Source organism: Ranitomeya variabilis, chromosome 1 (genome assembly GCF_051348905.1).
Source record: "Ranitomeya variabilis isolate aRanVar5 chromosome 1, aRanVar5.hap1, whole genome shotgun sequence".
NCBI classification, from domain to species: domain Eukaryota; kingdom Metazoa; phylum Chordata; class Amphibia; order Anura; family Dendrobatidae; genus Ranitomeya; species Ranitomeya variabilis.
Window position 1 is genome coordinate 78924701 of NC_135232.1, and position 16722 is coordinate 78941422.

Sequence of the window (16722 nt, forward strand, 5' to 3'; positions counted from 1 at the left end):
ATAATGTGGCCTGCTGAGACATTTTGCTTTATGTATGTGTACCTACATTCCTAGCATTTTTTACTATGTTCTTTTTGGACAGGGTAGTGTAAAAGAAATAAAAAACATACAATGGCTAATAAAATAATGTGGGAGCCACTAGCAGCTGCATAAGCACCTCCACCACCACTAGAATCAGCTGTCTGGGCACTAGTTCTACCAAATACAGCCACAATTTGCCTCATTTACCTCCAACAAGTGTATTAGCAGTGAGGAATCAGAGGGCATTATGTTAATTATGATAATGTTACCTCTGACAGCAGCCCCATCAGTTTGAGTCAGTGTTCTGACAGAGAGGGATACTTTTTTTAACAGTTTTTTGAAAAGTCGTTCAGTGAACTGTTATGAAATGGTCTTTTGGTTACTACGAGGTTACCATCCATTTCTATGGCCATTTCTGTGGTGGAGTCATTGATATTTCTAAGTTTGTGTTTACATCACATAAATTGAAATTGATTAGATACAGGCCTAAGAGACCTCAGAGTGTTATACACCTCTTTCGAGAGCAATTGGAGTACCTGCGATTCATAGTGAATTATTCAACTCAAATCAAATTTTTAAGGATAGTTCACCAAACCTGCCAAATTTGAATTTCAAAAGATTTGTTCTTGTCTTGTCCTCACTGTTATGATGCAAAATGGGGTAAAAGGTGGCAGTGTATTAAGTGATCCCTATGGAAACCTACAATAAGCAAGTCCCTCGGTATTCATCAGTCAATGCATTCACAGTAATACATGTGTATTTCATGAAGAAATGTGGAATGAATGAGCCCCCAAAAAACTGCATATACACATACTATTATAACAGTATTTCGTGTGTACTTTAATGAGACGGAGCTGAATCAATATCCACTAATTTGCAGCATTCACAAAGACTCTATGTAAATGTTGAAGACTTTGCTTTCAGACTTTGAATGACTCATTATAATGCATTCTCGCATAATACAGTACTTGCTCGTTATCATGCAAATTACATGAGGAAGTACATGATGTAATCTCTGCCTGCTAATTATTTGGTATTTTGATTTTTTTTTTTTTTGCAGGTTTTACTGGGACCTAATAATGCTGATTATGATGGTGGGGAACCTTGTCATTATTCCAGTCGGGATAACCTTCTTCACAGAACAGACAACAACACCGTGGATTATATTCAACGTCGCCTCCGACACTGTTTTTTTATTTGACTTGTTCATGAATTTTAGGACTGGGATTGTCATTGAAGACAATTCTGAAATAATACTAGATCCCAAAGTCATAAAGATGAGTTATTTAAAGAGTTGGTTTGTTGTTGACTTCATCTCTTCTATTCCCGTGGATTATATCTTTCTCATTGTCGAGAAAGGCATGGATTCTGAGGTTTATAAGACTGCCAGAGCACTACGCATTGTGAGATTTACAAAAATTCTCAGCTTATTGCGCCTGTTACGACTTTCAAGATTAATTAGATACATACATCAGTGGGAAGAGGTAAGAAATTCAACTTTAGTTAATGTATTTGCCTATTTGCAAAGCTGTTTTCTATTTTCTTGTTTTTATTTTAAGTTTCTTTTTTTTTCTTTTATGTATATTTTTGTCCTTTTTTATATCTTGATTAACAGGTTATTTCTTATTTCATCCTTTCATGACTGAGAAGAGAACATCTGTTTCTAGGTGAGGACCATCGGAAGTTGGGCAACAAAGTAGCTGTGCTACACTTCTTATCCAATTTGCATGGAAATGAATGCGCTATGTAAAAGCGTAGCTCACTGTACTGTGCTTTTTCTGTAACTTCCATTCATTTCTATTGAAATTACAGTAATAAGAGTACTGCATCTATTCCCAGTTCTAGTCGCCCTACTTACCCTCACCGGCATCATGAAAGCTTGAGATGTGAATAAACCTTTAAATCATCTCATGATAATTATGGTAAATTAAACTTTTACTTTTTTTTTTTTACAAATTTTCAAATATATAAACAATAAAAACTTTTCATGCTGGTTTACACATTCAAAATTTTATTTAAAAATTGGTTGATCTAAACCTTTAAATGATTGATTCGATTTTTTTTTGCATTATTAATTATATATCATATTGCTCTGAAATGTCTACAATTTCTGGAAGGCATCCGATGATCGACCTTCCATAAAAACACTTGTTTACAACCATTGGCTTGCGTAAACATGGCAGAGATCAGCTTGCAAATCATCAAATCGTTTGTTAAACAAGTAGATTGTTTTCGCTGGCTCCAGTCGGATTTCAACATACGTGTTTTTTTTTTCCTTTCGCCGTGACAGTGAAACAATGATGGTCGTATCTCTCAGTTTGGTCGTATCTCTGTTTGGTCATATATCTCAGTTTGGTTGGAGCTCTCAGTTTGGACGTACAGTATCGCTTAGTTTGGTCAGATCTCTCAGTTTGGTCGTATCTCTCAGTTAGGTCGTATCTCTCAGTTTGGTCGTATCTCTCTGTTTGGTCGGATCTCTGTTTGGTCGTATCTCTCAGTTTGGTCATATCTCTGTTTGGTCGTTTCTCTCAGTAAGGTCGGATCTCTCAGTTTGGTCCTATCTCTCAGTTTGGTCCTATCTCTCAGTTTGGTCCTATCTCTCAGTTTGGTCGTATCTCTGTTTGCTCATATCTCTCAGTTTGGTCGTATCTCTCAGTTTGGTCGGATCTCTCAGTTTGGTCGGATCTCTCAGTAAGGTCGGATCTCTCAGTAAGGTCGGATCTCTCAGTTTGGTCATATCTCTCAGTTTGGACGTATCTCTGTTTGGTCATATCTCTCAGCTTGGTCCTATCTCTCAGTTTGGTCCTATCTCTCAGTTTGGTCGTATCTCTGTTTGGTCGTATCTCTGTTTGGTCGTATCTCTCAGTTTGGTCGTATCTCTCAGTTTGGACGTATCTCTCAGTTTGGTCGGATCTCTCAGTAAGGTCGGATCTCTCAGTTTGGTCCTATCTCTCAGTTTGGTCCTTTCTCTCAGTTTGGTCCTATCTCTCAGTTTGGTCCTATCTCTCAGTTTGGTCGGATCTCTCAGTTTGGTCGGATCTCTCAGTAAGGTCGGATCTCTCAGTTTGGTCGGATCTCTCAGTTTGGTCGGATCTCTCAGTTTGGTCGGATCTCTCAGTTTGGACGTATCTCTCAGTTTGGTCAGATCTCTCAGTTTGTTCAGAGTTCACATTTACTTGCGCAAAAGTTTACATTCACCCAACACCGGACCCTTCAAAAAGCAGAAAGTTACATATTTTGTTTTTTTGTATCTGGCTCCCCAGTTTGCAGACTGGTAAAAAGCCAGATAAGGATTGATACAGTTTTGAAATCGATTATCATGAGTGTAGACAAAAAACCCTGCTGCAGATATGTGGAAAACCATGTTTTAAAATTATTGTTCTCGTACTGTGTAAACCGGTCATGTGCTGTCAACAAGGTTTTTACAGAGGTTGTCCAGTACCTTTATATTGATGGCTTATACTTAGGATAGGTCATCCATATCATGTTGATGAGATGTGACACCTGGCACCCTCGATGATCAGCTGTTCCTGGAATTGGCGGCAGCACGCTAGCAGTATAGTGGTTGCGGTCAGGTACTGCACATCTGCTCCTATTCGAACGAATAGGGCTGGAAGCTCAGAAAGTTTGTATAAATGATTGTTTGTCCCCCAAGCAGTTTTTATCCTGTATTAAGGGATCATGAACCTGCTCCGATTGACTTGTGTCAGCGCTCATTTTTTAAAGAAATATGCATATGTAAATTCACCTTTAGGTTATGTGCACACGTTCAAGGTTTGCAGCAGAAATTTCTGCTGCAAATGCTGATGTGTTGGCAGGAAAAACACTGTAAAATACGCACGTTTTTGTCATGTTTTTAAATGCGTTTTTGTTGCATAGTTGGCACTCATTAGAATGGGTTAAATCCGCTGTGAAAACGCTTTGCTGGTATTGTATAAAATGCTGTGGATTTTCTGCAGAAAATCTGTGAGGAAAGAAATGCAACTAAACTGCTGCTAAATCGTAATGTGCGCACATACCCTAAGTGTGCTCTTTTACTGATTCCTATTTATTTTTTGTCAATCTGGTCAATATGAATTTAAACTAATATATGAAATTGCCACGCGATCTTTAAAAGGTAACCGCCCATAAACTGCATAAAAATGTGTCTGCCAATCACAATGACTGGTGTTGGAAGGATATCTGAAAGACAAATTCATTTTATGGCACAGTGCAGGTTTATCTTTAAACATCGTCATGGCGGAAAGTGTTGGCACCCTTGAAATTGTTCCAGAAGACGAAGTATTTCTCCTAGAAAATTATTGCAATTACACGTTTGGTTATACACATGTTTATTTTCTTTGTTCGTATTGGAACAACACAAAAATAACAGAAAAGAAGGCAATTTGGACATAATTTCACACAAAACCACAAAAATGGTCTAGACAAAATAGTTGGCATCCTCAAATTAATATTTGGTTACGCACCCATTGGAATAAATAACTGCACTCGGTCTCTTACTATAACCAACAACAAGCTTCTCACACCTCTCTACTGGAATTTTGGACCATTCTTTTTTGGAAACTGCTCCAGGTCTCTCATATGTGAAGGTGCCCTCCCAACAGCAATTTTTAAGCAATTTTAATATCTCTCCACAGGTGTTCACTGTCGATCTGGACTCATTACTCGCCACTTCAAAACTCTCCATCGCTTTGTTTCCATCCAATTCTGGGGGCTCTTGAAGTTTGTTTATTTCACTGTCCTGCTAGACCCATGACTTGGGACAGAAATCCAGCTTTCTGATACTTGCCACTACAACATTGCAACCCAAAATCCTTTGGTAATATTCAGATTTCATGATGTCTTGTACACAGTCAAGGCACCCAGTGCCAGAGGCAGCAGATCAACCTCGAAACATCCTTGAACTTCCACCATATTTGACTCTAGGTACTGTGTGCTTTTTTTCTATTTTTGTTAAACTGAAGAATAATGTGCTTTACTAAAAACTCTATTTTGGCTTACTCATGTGCATTTTTGCAAACTTCAGTCTAGCTTTTTTATGTCTCAGCAGTGGGGTCCCCCTGGGTCTCCTGCCATATCGTTTCATTTCATTCAAATGTCGATGGATAGTTCGCATTGACTCTGATGCATCCTGGGCCTCCAGGACAGCTTCAATTTCTTTGGAACTTGATTGGGGCAGGTTAACCACCATCCGACCTATCCTATCCTAGTTTGCAACCTTTCATCAATTTTTCTCTTATGTCAACGTCCAGGGAGATTGGCTGCAAGACCATGGGTTGTAAACTTCTTGGTTATGTTGCACACCTTGGACAAAAGAACATCAAGATCTCTGGAGATGGACTTGTAACCTTGAGATTCTTGATATTTTTCAACAATTTTGTAAAGTCCTCAGACAATTCTCTTCTCCTCTTTCTGTTCTCCATGCTTAGTGTGGCACACATGCACACAATGCAAAGACTGAGTAAACTTCACCCTTTTTTTATCTGATTTCAGGTGTGATTTTCATATTGCCCACTCCTGTTACTTGCTACAGGTGAGTTTGAATGATCATCGCATGCTTGAAACAAAACTGTTCACCCGCAATTTTGGAAATATGGCAACAATTTTGTCCGGACCATTTTTCGGGTTTTGTTTTAAAAGTATGTCCAATTTGCCTAATTTTCTCAGGTTTTTTTTTGTGTTGTTCCAATACGCACAAAGGAAAAAAATGTGCATAACAAAACTTGTAATTGCAATAATTTTCTGGGAAAAATGCTTCATTTTGTGGATCAATTTCAAGGGTGCCAACATTTTCGGCCATACCTGTATATTTACTTAGAAAATTGGTGACTTGTTCAATACTTATTTCACCCTCTGTATATAATAGATAGATAGATAGATAGATAGATAGATAGATAGATAGATAGATAGATAGATAATAGAGAGATAGATAGATAGATAGATAGATAGATAGCTAGATAGATAGATAGATAGATAGATAGATAGATAGACAGTCTTCTACTGTTGGTTTGTGTTACAGAATCTGGATGTCTGGATTCCCAAGAAGTGAAGCGCAGCATAAATATTGATTGTTTTTAAGTAAATTCTCTGTCGGCCAAACATCACTTAGGAGCTCCCGGGGGACTGTTTATTTTATATCTAAGTTTTGATGCCATTAAGTAAATGCATGACACTTATTCTAAAATCTGCATAGAAGATAGGTCACCAAAATGGATCTTTATTCCCAAAGTGCAAAAAATATTGACTCTACGATGTTGCTACATTTTTTATCGTTTCTGTTCAATAATTAAAATATTAGCCTTATGCCTCAAAACTTTAGCAAAGTTCATACCCATTAACTAAATACCTAAAGAAGTCCTTAATTGTCATTTTTGAGCTGTTTGGGAAAGTTAAAAGGATTTTCAAACAATGCAAGAATTGTGCATAAAGGTGTAGAATAACATAAAATAACCAAAATATGTAGCCTGTCACCTCCAAGTGTGTGTGTGCCAATAGCCTGTAACCTCCAACTATGTGTGTGCCAATAACCTCTAACCTCCAAGTGTGTGTGCCAATAGCCAGTAACCAAAACCTTCTTTATTATATATTGTATCTGACAAGCATCTGTACCATATCCTGCGATTGTAACTGTTAGGGCTAGCTCACCCATATTCTCTACCCTCCAAGCCTCCATAACATACAGTATACTGTACCCTCCAAGCCTCCATCTACTATAAAATTGTCTAAGGTTCACTTCCATCTTTCTGTCTGTCCTTCTGTCTGTCTGTCTTTCTGTCATGGAAATCCCAAGTCGCTGATTGGTCGAGGCAAAACGGCCACGACCAATCAGCGACGGGCACAGTTCGGCAGCAAAATGGCCGCTCCTTACTCCCCAGTCGTCAGTGCCCGCAGTCCATACTCACCCCAGTCAGCGCTCACACAGGGTTAATGGCAGCATTAACGGACCGTGTTATGCTGCGATGTAACGCAGTCCGTTAACGCTGCTATTAACCCTGTGTGACCAACTTTTTACTATTGATGCTGCCTATGCGGCATCAATAGTAAAAAGATCTAATGTTAAAAATAATAAAAAAAATAAAAACATTATATACTCACCCTCCGTTGGCCCCCCGCATCCAGCCGAGGCCTTTCCCGCTCCTCGCGACGTTCCGGTGACCGGTCCATGCATTGTGGTCTCGCGAGATGATGACGTAGCGGTCTCGCGAGACCGCTACGTCATCATCTCGCGAGACCACAATGCACTCTTGCGACCGGAGCGTCTCGAGGAGCATCGGTAAACGCCTCGGCTGGATCCGGGGGCTCCGGAAGGTGAGTATATAACTATTTTTTATTTTAATTCTTTTTTTTAACAGGGACATGGTGCCCACATTGCTATATACTACGTGGGCTGTGTTAGATACTGCGTGGGCTGTGTTACATACTGCGTGGGCTGTGTTATATACTACATCACTGTGCTATATACTATATGGGCTGTGCTATATACTATGTGGCTGTGCTATATACTACGTAGCTGGGCAATATACTACATGGCTGTGCTATATACGTGGCTGTGCAATATACTATGTGGCTGGGCAATATACTACGTGTCTGTGCTATATGCTACGTGGCTGGGAAATATACTACATGACTGGGCAATATACTGCATGGCTGTGCTATATACTACATGGCTGAGCAATATACTACGTGGCTGTGCTATATACTACTTGGCTGTGCTTTATACTACGTGGCTGGGCAATATACTACATGGCTGTGCTATATACTACGTGGCTGTGCTATATACTACGTGGCTGTAAACTACATACATATTCTAGAATACCCGATGCGTTAGAATCGGGCCACCATCTAGTAACATATACTGTACCCTCCAAGCTTCTGTTAAGTATACTGTACCCTGCAAGCCTCCATAACATATACTACACCCTTCCAAGCCTCCATAACGTATACAATACCTTTCAAGCCTCCGTAACATATACTGTACCCTCCAAGCCTCTGTAACATATACTATGCCCTTCCAAGCCTCCATAACGTATACAGTACCTTCCAAGCCTCTGTAACATATACTGTAACCTTCAATCCTCTATAACATGTACTGCAATTATAAAGGTTAGGGATAACACAGCATGCTGAGAGTGGCTCTGCAAATGGTATCGCACTCGCCCATTCAAGTCTGTGTGTGTAGAAAACATCAGACTGCACTCAGATTACATCAGTGTCCATGGACTCACACAATGGAGAAGATGGAGAAATTAAGTTCTCTATCTTCTCTTCACCAGTGCTGCTACTCCCTCAGTAGAGAGAATCTGATCACACTAAGGGGACACTCTAATCAAACTCGGATCACAATTTGATCTGTGTCATTTATATAATTGATCAAATTCTCTCGCATGAGAGAATCAACGCTTGTGTTACCCTAGCATTAAACTTTGTGCCACACGTGGAGCAAAATTGAAACAGGTTGTTCGCCACATATTATGGTAAAAATTAGCTAATAGTAGTCTTAAACAAAAAAAAGTATAGATGCTCGCCAATCTGACCTTGCGCTGATCGCTTGATCACAGCAGCCAATCAGAGTCTACTTGGTCCATTCAACCCAGGCGAAACAGTTTCCTTACTCTCTCTTCCACATCATACAGAACATTACTGCGGCAGCTGATCAATGGCTGCCGATGGGCTGCAGTCGTCATGCAAAATCTCCGGTCTGCACATTAGGATTAGTGATGAGTGAACGTGCTTAGAAAAGGTGTTATCTATGTGCTAACCGAGTGTCTTCGAAGTGCTCGAGAAATAAGTCTGAGTCCCTGCGACTGCATGTCTCACGGCTGTTCGACAGCTGCAACATATGCAGGGATTGCCTAACAAACCGGCCATCCCTGCATGTGTTGCAGCTGTCGAACAGCCGCGAGATATGCAACCATGGGGAACATATTTTTCGAGCATGGTGAAGTCACTCGTTTAACACACAACTGACACAAGCATGCTCGGATAACACCTTATCTGAGCACATTCGCTCATCACTAATTAGTATACAGTAGGAGAAATAAGTATTTGATCCCTTGCTGATTTTGTAAGTTTGCCCACTGACAAAGACTTGAACAGTCTATAATTTTAAGGGTAGGTTAATTTTAACATTGAGAGATAGAACATCAAAAATAAAATCCAGAAAATCACATTGTATAATTTATATAGTTTTATTGCATTTTGCGTTGAGAAATAAGTATTTGATCCCCTACCAACCATTAAGAGTTCTGCCTCCTACAGACCAGTTAGAAGCTCCTAATCAACTCGTTACCTGCATTAAAGACAGCTGTCTTACATAGTCACCTCTATAAAATACTCCTGTCCACAGACTCAATTAATCAGTCAGACTCTAACCTCTACAACATGGGCAAGACCAAAGAGCTTTATAAGGATGTCAGGGACAAGATCATAGACCTGCACAAAGCTGAAATGGGCTACAAAACCATAAGTAAGACGATGGGTGAGAAGGAGACAACTGTTGGTGCCATAGTAAGAAAATGGAAGACATACAAAATGACTGTCAATCGACATCGATCTGGGGCACCATGCAAAATCTCACCTCATAGGGTATCCTTGATCATGAGGAAGGTGAGAGATCAGCCTAAAACTACATGGGGGGAACTTGTTAATGATCTCAAGGCAGCTGGGACCACAGTCACCAAGAAAATCATTAGTAACACATTAAGCCATAAAGGTTTAAAATCCTGCAGTGCCCCCAAGGTCCCCCTGCTGAAGAATGCACATGTGCAGGCCCAACTGAAGTTTGCCAATGAACACCTGGATGATTCTGTGAGTGATTGGGAGAAGGTGCTGTGGTCAGATGAGACAAAAATTGAGGTCTTTGGCATTAACTCAACTCGCCTTGTTTGGAGGAAGAGAAATGCTGCCTATGACCCAAATAACCCCGTCCCCAATGTCAAGCATGGAGGTGGAAACATTATATTTTGGGGGGCGTTTCTCTGCTAAGGGCACAGGACTACTTCACCGCATCAATGGTAGAATGGATGGAGCCATGTACCGTAAAATCCTGAGTGACAACCTCCTTCCCTCCACCAGGACATTAAAAATGAGTCATGGCTGGGACTTCCAGCAAGACAACGACCCAAAACATACAGCCAAGGCAAAAAGGAGTTGCTTAAAAAGAAGCACATTAACGTCATGGAGTGGCCTTAATCCCATAGAACACTTATGGAGGGAGTTGAAGCTCCGAGATGCCAAATGACAGCCTCAAAATCTTAATGATTTAGAGATGATCTGCAAAGAGGAGCGGACCAAAATTCCTCCTGACATATGTGCAAACCTCATCATCAACTACAAAAAAGTCTGACTGCTGTACTTGCCAACAAGGGTTTTGCCACCAAGTATTAAGTCAGAGGGATCAAATACTTATTTCTCACTGCAAAAATGCAAATAAATATATATAATTTATACAATATAATTTTCTGGATCTTATTTTTGATATTCTATCTCTCAATGTTAAAATTAACCTACCCTTAAAATTAAAGACTGTTCATGTCTGTGTCAGTGGGCAAACATACAAAATCAGCAAAGGATCAAATACTTATTTCCCCCACTGTATATTCTTTTTCTAAGACCCCACAGGCCCATATTTTATTTTATGTACTGGACATCCTTTTTAGTGTATTTTATACCAGAATCAAGTTGGCCTTTATTACTCTACTATCCTTCCAGGAGGGTCCAGAGTGCACGGTGGCGCAGTGGTTAGCACAGCAGCCTTGCAGCGCTGGAATCCTGGGTTCAATCCCCACCAAGGACAACATCTGCAAAGAGTTTGTATGTTCTCTCCGTGTTTGCGTGGGTTTCCTCCGGGTACTCCAGTTTCCTCCCACATTCCAAAGACATACTGATAGGGAATTTAGATTGTGAGCCCCAACAGGGACAGCGATGATAATGTGTGCAAAACTGTAAAGTGCTGCAGAATATGTTAGCGCTATATAAAAATAAAGATTATTAAATACGTCATTCTTACAAAGTAATGAAATCTCAGCCTAATTTGCAGTAATATTGTAATTTTTACCCTGAGAATTACTGAACTGTCGCAGCAAACCAGACGTCATCCTCCACTATGCCCGATGCCAACCTTCCTGGCTATTCATTTTGTACAATTTTATCCTGAGTACATTCCTTTCCCCTTTTACTAGTTTGTAATTCACTCAATTCCTGTCTGGAAATCCTATTAGGTTTTCCCATCGGTGTTGATTTCCACCATGAGAACACATAGTAATAGACTTTCATTTCTTTCTTAGAAATAAATATTCCATCCCTTCTGCGCATTAGTAGAGCAAGGAAATGTATTCAAGTAAAAGATCAACCAAGTGAAAAAATAAATAAAACCGTACTGCGCACTATGCAGAAATGCTAAATTTAACCTTTGCTATTAAATCAAATATTAAATTATATTTAATATTCTTTTTAATTTGTCAAACCCAGCCAGCAATTCACATTGTAATATGACATACATGAGGAATCACCCAGATTGAACTTGATATATTTATATCCGGAGGGGAAGTAAAGTCTATTGGAGGCGCCGTAAGGATCGGGAATAGTTAATTATGTTTGTTGCAGATCCCAGCTTATTTTGCCCTAAGAAAATATTTTTTTTTTAGCATTCAGTAAATTTCATTTATTCTGAGAGTCTTAACATAAATATGTAATGTGCCATTTGAGCTGCTGTGCAGGGGCATTTTGCAAAGTAATTTCTTTATTTCAGTGACTTCATTTCTCTCTATATACTAAATAATGCGTGTTGATAAAATCCAATATTATCATTTTTTAAGGGAGAATGGTTTATTTTTCTTCATTTTTTTCATTAACAGCATTTTTTTTACAGACATTTTTTAAAGTCATTATCATTATACGAAAAAAAATTGTTAATTATCTGGGGAATGTAGATAGTGAGTCCCAATGGGGGCAGCGATGAAGATGTCTGTAAAATGCTATGGTATATGATGGTGCTATATATGTAAAATAAAAATAAATAAACTCTAAAAATAAATAAACTCTGAGCTTTCATCGCCCCTACAAAACAAGTGCAGGTAGCTCTGACCACTGCAGCCAATTACTGACTGCAGCGGTGCTGGGACTTTTGAACAGGACATTATTCTAACACAGAAGGATAGTGATAGTACGTTAGAAGGGATCTGTCACCGCATTTCACAATACAGACTGTTTATATTTTGAAATAGACCTCCTAAACCTGATGAGGCAGGTGTACACACTTTAAAAATCCACAGCAGGATGACTGTATTATCTTTATGGAAAGTTTAAACTCACATTCAAAACCAGATTATAAAATAGATTATAATTTATTAGCTGTTTTTATTTTTAACCTTTTTCTGACCTCGGACGGGATAGTACGTCTGAGGTCAGATACCGCGCTTTGATGCAGGGCTCCGGTGGTGAGCCCGCATCAAAGCCGGGACATGTCAGCTGTTTTGAACAGCTGACGTGCCCGCAATAGCGGCGGATGAAATCGCGATTCACTCGCCGCTATTAACCAGTTAAATGCCGCTGTCAAACGCTGACAGCGGCATTTAACCGGCGCTTGGTTACTGATGCCGGCCTGCTGTGAGCGCCCCCCTGTGGTCGACGCTCATAGCATGCCTGTTATTAAGCTACATAGCAGCAATCTGATGATCGCTGCTATGTAGTAGAGCTGATCAAGTGGTGCCAGCTTCTAGCCTCCCATGGAGGCTATTGAAGCATGGCAAAAGTAAAAAAAAAGTAACAAAAAATGTGAAAAAATATAAAAGTTTAAATCACCCCCCTTTCGCCCCATTCAAGATAAATCAATAAAAAAAAAATCAAACCTACACATATTTGGTATCGCCGCGTTCAGAATTGCCCGATCTATCAATAAAAAAAGGATTAACCTGATCGCTAAAGGGCATAGCGAGAAAAAAATTTGAAACGCCAGAATTACGTTTTTTTGGTCGCCGCGACATTGCATTAAAATGCAATAACGGGCGATCAAAAGAACGTATCTGCACTAAAATGCTATCATTAAAAACGCCAGCTCAGCACGAAAAAAGTAAGCCCTCAACCGACCCCAGATCATGAAAAATGGAGACGCTACGGGTATCGGAAAATGGCGCAATTATTTATTTATTTTTTTTAGCAAAGTTTGGAATTTTATTTCGCTACTTAGATGAAAGAGAACCTAGACAAGTTTGGTGTCTATGTGCTCGTAATGACCTGGAGAATCATAATGGTAGGTCAGTTTTAGCATTTAGTGAACCTAGTAAAATAGCCAATCAAAAAACCAATGTGGGATTGCACTTTTTTGCAATTTCACCGCACTTGGAATTTTTTTCCTGTTTTCTAGTACACGACATGCTAAAACCAATGATGTTGTTCAAAAGTACAACTTGTTTCGCAAAAAATGAGCCCTCACATGGCCATATTGACGGAAAAATAAAAAAGTTATGGCTCTGGGAAGAAGAGGAGCAAAAAACTAACACGGAAAAACAGAAAATTCCAAGGTCATGAAGGGGTTAAATGTAATAGTTAGGTTCTCTTGTCTTAGGCTAGGTTCACATTGCGTTAGGGCAATCCGTTTAGCGCTAGCGCTAGCGAATTGCGCTAACGCAATGTTTATTTAGGGGCCGCGTTCAGGGGTCGCGTTAACGTCCCCGCTCTCGCAGATCCCCGATCTGCGAGAGCGGGGAACGGACCTCGGGCGCGCCGCGGACGCTGCAAGCAGCGTCCGAGGCGCGTCACAGAAGAACGGCACATCACTAGCGCGAGCCAAAAAAGGCACGCGCTAGTGATGCGCTGCAGGCGAAATTTACATTGCTGTCAATGGGTGCGCTAACGGACCAGTTGCACGGCGTTAATTGCGACATTTTCGCCGTGCAACGCTGTCCGTTAGCGATCACCCACTAACGCAATGTGAACCTAGCCTTAGCCGCTGTTAACATTAACATTTCGAAATTTGCTTTACAGCTGCCTCTTAAACCATAGACAGCAAAAATCTGCAGATGTTCAGTGATTTCTTAGGAGAGCTTTTTAGGCATTTTCCGTGACTTGTGTAGACTTCATTATGCAGGGAGGAGGTGAGCTGTGACATCACCTATTGTGAATGGTGAATCCTGTTGTATTATTTATATTCCATCTCTCAATGTTAAAATTAATCTACCCTTAAAATTATAGACTGTTCATGTCTTTGTCAGTGGGCAAACTTACAAAATCAGCAAGGGATCACATACTTATTTTCCCCACTGCAGATGTGTTATATCAGGCATTGTACAGAAGGGGGAAGATGTGCGCTATGACATCACCTATTGTGAATGGTGAATCCTGTTGTATCTACTGTATATAAAGGTGTCACTTGTCATTGTAATACTAGAAAGTTCAAACTTAATCTCCGCCCACCTCTACTAAATTACTTTCTCCGTCTCCTTTGCATCTGTGCCGCGATTTTCTCATGTGAAGGAATCTGAGTGCAGGGCACTGACAGTCGACTCAAACTCTGACAGAGTTTGAGCTGAGTGTCATTTGCATAATTGGCCTGATTCTCTCGCGTGAGAGAATTGACAGCCGTGTCACCCCGGCCTTACTGAGATAGTTGCTTTCCATAAAGTTTCATGGAGACAGGAAGGGGAAAGATGTCAAGGCAGACACAGACATTCTGCTGCAAGTTTTCCTGAAAGGACAGACACAGACATTCTGCTACAAGTTCTCCTGAAACCGTAGACACAGACATTGTGCTGCAAGTTCTCCTGAAACGATAGACACATACAGTACAGACCAAAAGTTTGGACACACCTCATTTAAAGATTTTTCTGTATTTTCATGACTATGAAAATTGTACATTCACACTGAAGGCATCAAAACTATGAATTATGTGGAATTATATACTTAACAAAAAAGTGTGAAACAACTGAAATTATGTCTTATATTCTAGGTTCTTCAAAGTAGCCACCTTTTGCTTTGATGACTGCTTTGCACACTCTTGGCATTCTCTTGATGAGCTTCAAGAGGTAGTCACCGGGATTGGTCTTCCAACAATCTTGAAGGAGTTCCCAGAGATGCTTAGCAATTGTAGGCCCTTTTGCCTTCACTCTGCGGTCCAGCTCACCCCAAGCCATCTCGATTGGGTTCAGGTCTGGTGACTGTGGAGGCCATGTCATCTGGCGTAGCACCCCATCACTCTCCTTCTTGGTCAAATAGCCCTTACACAGCCTGGAGGTGTGTTTGGGGTCATTGTCCTGTTGAAAAATAAATGATTGTCCAACTAAATGCAAACCGGATGGAAAAGCATGCCGCTGCAAGATGCTGTGGTAGCCATGCTGGTTCAGTATGCCTTCAATTTTGACTAAATCCCCAACAGTGTCACCAGCAAAGCACCCGCACACCATCACACCTCCTCCTCCATGCTTCACGGTGGGAACCAGGCATGTACAGTCCATCCGTTCACCTTTTCTGCGTCGCACAAAGACACGGTGGTTGGAACGAAAGATCTCAAATTTGGACTCATCAGACCAAAGCACAGATTTCCACTGGTCTAATGTCCATTCCTTGTCTTCTTTAGCCCAAACAAGTCTCTTTTGCTTGTTGCCTGTCCTTAGCAGTGGCTTCCTAGCAGCTATTTTACCATGAAGGCCTGCTGCACAAAGTCACCTCTTAACAGTTGTTGTAGAAATGTGTCTGCTGCTAGAACTCTGTGTGGCATTGACCTGGTCTCTAATCTGAGCTGCTGTTAACCTGCGATTTCTGAGGCTGGTGACTCGGATAAACTTATCCTCAGAAGCAGAGGTGACTCTTGGTCTTCCTTTCCTGGGGCGGTCCTCACGTGAGACAGTTTCTTTGTAGCGCTTAATGGTTTTTGCCACTGCACTTAATTAAAATTACCGTTACTAAAGGAAACATGTCAGCAACTATTAATAAAATTGTGTAGCCATTGGAAAGAAAAGCCAATCGATCTCTTTAGAACCTCAAAGCATTGATTTTGCAGTGAGAAATCCCAATTTACTGTTGTCTGTAAGTGCATTGGGGCGTGCTGTTGCACTTCTTGCTTCTCGGTCTCATGCTTGTTCCCTACCTAACAGCATCTTCCCCTGGCTGATTGACAGATCTTTTGCTCTGATACACGGCCACTGATCTGTAGATGAGTCAGGAAAGGATGCCACTAGGTAGGGAATACTGCATGAGATCGAGAAGGTAGAAGTGCACTAACATGCTCCAATGCACGTCCAGCCACAACTGCAAAAATGTGATTTCTCAGTGCAAAAGTAGCGCTCCGGAGTCATAAAAGGATTGACTGGCTTTTATTTTAAAGGACTACACAATTATATTAATGGTTTGGAGAAGTAAACATTTCTGATAGGTTCACTTTAAGATTTTTATCTAAAAATTGCTGTTGCAAATTGGAATCTGTCACAAGCGCTTGTTGTCAGATCTGTAGGGCAGTATTTATAAGTTCAGGATTTTGGCAGAATTTAGTGGTGGCTTCTACTGCAGAATCTGCTGACATTTTCATTCACATACGGAGAAAGAATCTTGGAGGAACAATTAATATTCTGAAAATTTTAAAAACGACGGCATATTCGTTATTATTCCATTTTCATCTCGCAGCAATATGACGACAGCGTCCATTTCTGTTCAGGGTGGATACTGGTCTTCATTGAAGAATATTTATCTCCTTATGGAGACTTGTTTTCA

General features: G+C 40.4%; 1 protein-coding gene and 1 long non-coding RNA gene across 3 annotated transcripts in view; one reads left to right on the forward strand and one right to left on the reverse strand.

The window, feature by feature from the left end:
* Positions 1-16722, forward strand: part of HCN1 (hyperpolarization activated cyclic nucleotide gated potassium channel 1) — a 508213-nt gene that overhangs the window by 131098 nt on the left and 360393 nt on the right. For both annotated transcript variants that reach the window (XM_077285340.1, XM_077285350.1), the window contains exon 2: positions 1082-1505. In XM_077285340.1, coding sequence (XP_077141455.1) covers positions 1082-1505 — 424 coding nt within the window. The remainder of the gene's footprint in view (positions 1-1081; positions 1506-16722) is intronic.
* The window catches only part of LOC143805749 (uncharacterized), a 165971-nt gene that overhangs the window by 121573 nt on the left and 27676 nt on the right, over positions 1-16722 (reverse strand). The gene's annotated exons all lie outside the window — the stretch shown is intronic.